The sequence below is a fragment of the Alligator sinensis genome, unplaced genomic scaffold (genome assembly GCF_000455745.1).
Source record: "Alligator sinensis unplaced genomic scaffold, ASM45574v1 scaffold947_1, whole genome shotgun sequence".
NCBI lineage: Eukaryota > Metazoa > Chordata > Crocodylia > Alligatoridae > Alligator > Alligator sinensis.
The window spans coordinates 279280-282709 of NW_005843073.1; the positions used below are offsets into that span (position 1 = coordinate 279280).

At 50.7% G+C, this 3430-nt stretch overlaps 1 protein-coding gene across 2 annotated transcripts in view; it reads right to left on the reverse strand.

Annotated features, from left to right (window-relative positions):
• The window catches only part of CDH12 (cadherin 12), a 242827-nt gene that overhangs the window by 221020 nt on the left and 18377 nt on the right, over window positions 1-3430 (reverse strand). Inside the window, exon 2 of one of the 2 annotated variants that reach the window (XM_025193592.1) lies at window positions 1878-1924. The exons of the other annotated variant lie outside the window; for it this stretch is intronic. Coding sequence (XP_025049377.1) covers window positions 1878-1924 — 47 coding nt within the window. The remainder of the gene's footprint in view (window positions 1-1877; window positions 1925-3430) is intronic. 2 annotated transcript variants of the gene reach the window in all.

Below are 3430 nucleotides of genomic sequence, written 5' to 3' on the forward strand. Positions count from 1 at the left end.
GGGCACGGCGAGCCCCAAAGAGGGGGAGCGCCATAGTAGGAAGCCCAGGATGGGTGCAGCAGACGCCAGCAAGGGCATCACTTACAGGGTGTATAGACCCCAGCCCCAGGGTGGGGTGATTACTGAGGAGCCCGAGAGGGGCCATGCTGAGCCCTAGAGCGAGGCAATATTGAGGAGCCCAAGCGGGGCGATATTTAGGAAGCCCAGAACGGGCGTGGCGAACCCAGTAATAGGCCTGCACCGTAGGGAAACCCAGGACAGGAGGCGGCGTGCCGCGGTGGACCCTGACGGAAGGGGTTAGTGGCACAGCGCCCCAGGAGAAGGGCAAGGTGCTGCGGTTGTCCCCCAGCAAGGGGATAGCAGCGCGGTGAGCCCGTACCGGAGAGGGTATTAGTGCGGTGATCCTAGAGGATCGGTGGACCGAAAGGACGTCCCCGAGGGGACTGCCCTATTGTAGAGAGAGCCCGGGAAGCGGGCGTGCAGACACACCAACGTCTATTACATCAGCGAGGCTTGGGGCGTGGTATTAGGGGCTGGTAGGAGCCACGCATTGCCCATAAGGCTAGGGTACCTGAGGAGCACCCATTATACCGGGAGACCCCCAGGGGGTCCGAGAACATACGGGGACAGAGGTCCCGGCTACCTGTGCCCAGGGAGTCGTACGGTAGCCTCCCAACCTTATTCAACAGCAAAGACGTGGCGGGCGAGAATCGAGGGTGCCGTTGGGCCGAATTGGCATGGAGAGAGGGCCTTAAGGAGATCACGGCCCTCCTAAACCCCGCCGTGACAAACTCAAACTCCTTTATCACGCCTAGCCCAGGCTCTGACCCGGGTGCCTAAGCCCCGACCGATGAGCTCCCCCTGGCTACTGGCCTGTCAGGAGGCTTAAGGCCACCAACTTCCCCGGGTGCCTACTCTCGGGGCCCATGGCTTCCTCTTTCTGGGAATCTTGTTTCTGGAGATCTCTCTCTCTCCAAGTCCACTGCTGGCTCCCTGCCAGCCCATCTGTCACTTCTCTCGCGGGGTCCGCACTCAGTTGCCTCACCGGCTCTGCGACCCGCACTTCTGCTACGATTGTAGCCAGTTCTTCCTCCCATCGTGCTGTCGATGGCGTCTTCCTTTTTATCCGTGGCTCCTTTAAGAGCGCAGTCCTTACTGCTGTAGCCGCAGCTTCCTCTTCCCGCTCCCCCGACCAAGCGGGCCCCCCCCGGCCGCTCCCGTTATCCCGCCCGCTCTCACGGCAGCCGCTGCAGTCAGCGCCGCTGCCTCGGTTGACCCCGTCGGGCCAGATACATGTGCCCTGCTGGCATGGGTCCCGCTCTCAGGGTTCCCTGCGGGCTTCCCCCGCCTCCTCCCTGGTCCTGCTTCCGGGGCCGCCTTTTATCTCAGCTAGGTGACGTCTCCCGCTGGCGTCGCCCGGCCCCAGATGGATATAAGCGCGGCTCACAAACCGCGCTGGCGGTCTCCCCGCGCGCGTGTCCCTCCTCTCCCCAGCCTCTGTGTGGGGTAAGTAGGTGGTTACTCCCCCCCTTGTCCGGCCCCGGGGTACCCTTCTAACCCCCGCGTCCCTGGGACAAAGGTCTTGTCTGTAAATTGTTGTCTTTCTTGTGGCAAAAGCCCTTCCTTTAGATCACGTCCTTTTCTCATTCTCTTCAGAGAGTTATACCAATTTATTAGAAAAAAGGTTTTAATTTCAACCTCACCAAGTGGCACTCAGATGTAATGGAAAATTTCAGGTAAATAGAACAAACTGCAGTTCTGAGATTCAGGCTTGTCAAACAGTGGAATAAGTTATGCTTGTACAAGGATACCTCTGATTTATGCCACTAGTGGAAATTCTATAAGGGTTCTTTCTTTAGTGGAATTAGAAAACATACCTGAGCCCACTTCGTGTTCCAGCCTGACCAGCCTCCTTTCCTGTACACTGCGGTGAAATTTAAAAAAAATAACAAACTAGACATTTAGGGTGCCTGTACACACCACAGGGTTTAATCATCATTAAATTAAATAGGCTTATACAATTTAAACTTGTTTAAATAGACTTAAAAAGTTTAAACTTGTTTTGGAGCATTGCATCAGTGTTTGCACACAGTAGGTTTTCTAAAAAAAAAAAAAAAGCGTTGGAGCACTGCATCAGTGTTTGCACACATTTGGTTTTTGAACAAAATAAACCCAGTAGACAGTGGGATGGTCCAGTGCTGCCCCGCCTCGGCCCCAAAGCCCCCCACACTGTGTCACGCAGCTGTGGGAGCATGGAGCCAGCAAACGGCACCAGAAAAAAAAGCAGAATCAGTTCCAAAGTGGAAGCAATTCAAAGGGGTGAACTACAAAAAAGTTGTAGCACCATCTGGTGGGCAAAGAGACTCATTACATGCCTTTGAGTGCCTTTGTGTTTGTACAACTCATGGATGCAACACTTTAATTTGCAATGAGCCAAACACCTGAGGAGTTTTATTTTAATGCACCAGAAAGACTTTTGAAGTGTCCAGAAAACTCGCTTGTGCAGTCACGCCATTGCAATGCAAGAAAGAGCAAAAAACATGGCATGTACAAGGGCCCTTAAGTCACGCTTCTAATCACAAGGTTCATGTATGTTACTTATTTCATATATTTTAGCAGTCCCATATATATTAACTATGTGCTTATACTGACATTTTAACCTATAATTTGGTATTTTTCTGATTCCAAGATGGCAAAACCGCTCTCTGAAAGGACTGCTTCTGGGGGCAAGGGGAAGGACTTCTGGTGGCAAAGGTCAGGAGTTAGGGGGCAGGATGTCTGGTCACAAGAGGATGACCAGGGGGTGGGGTACCTGCCAAGGGGTGAGGCTACCCATGTAGCCCTCGACAGCTTGCCAAAACTCAGTAAGTGGCCCTCCACCTGAAATAATTGCTTGCCCTTGGTTTACATGGCTGGCCCCAAAGAGTGAGTGGGCATGGGGCACGTAAACACTCCCTGAAATACTCCTGTCATTCATGACGAGCAATTGGTTAGTATATCTATAATTCCCTTATTAGATAGATTAACACAAATAAGTTCTTTATTTTCAAAAGTGGCATACCTATAGTCTGTTGAGAAGACAGTGAGATTGATAAAATAATGGTTAGATGACTATATTTGCCCTTGTCTCTGGAAGCTGCTACTGCTTAAACAAATATTGTTAAGACAAGTAATCAGTTGTTTCAGAATTATTTAACATAAGTTTGGGATGCTATCATGTGACACTCAATTCCTGGACACAAATCAACTTTGGGGGATTAATTTCTTCCCAAAAGAGGTAGGTTTAGTAATTTTGATTAGCTTAAGTAGAAAAGAATACCGAGTAGAATATTATGAACTGTAACAATGTATCACTTTTTGTTTCATGCCTTCCCTTAATACAGTGAAATGTTTTATGCAGGTAGACTAGTAAACAAATGGCCCACTCTTT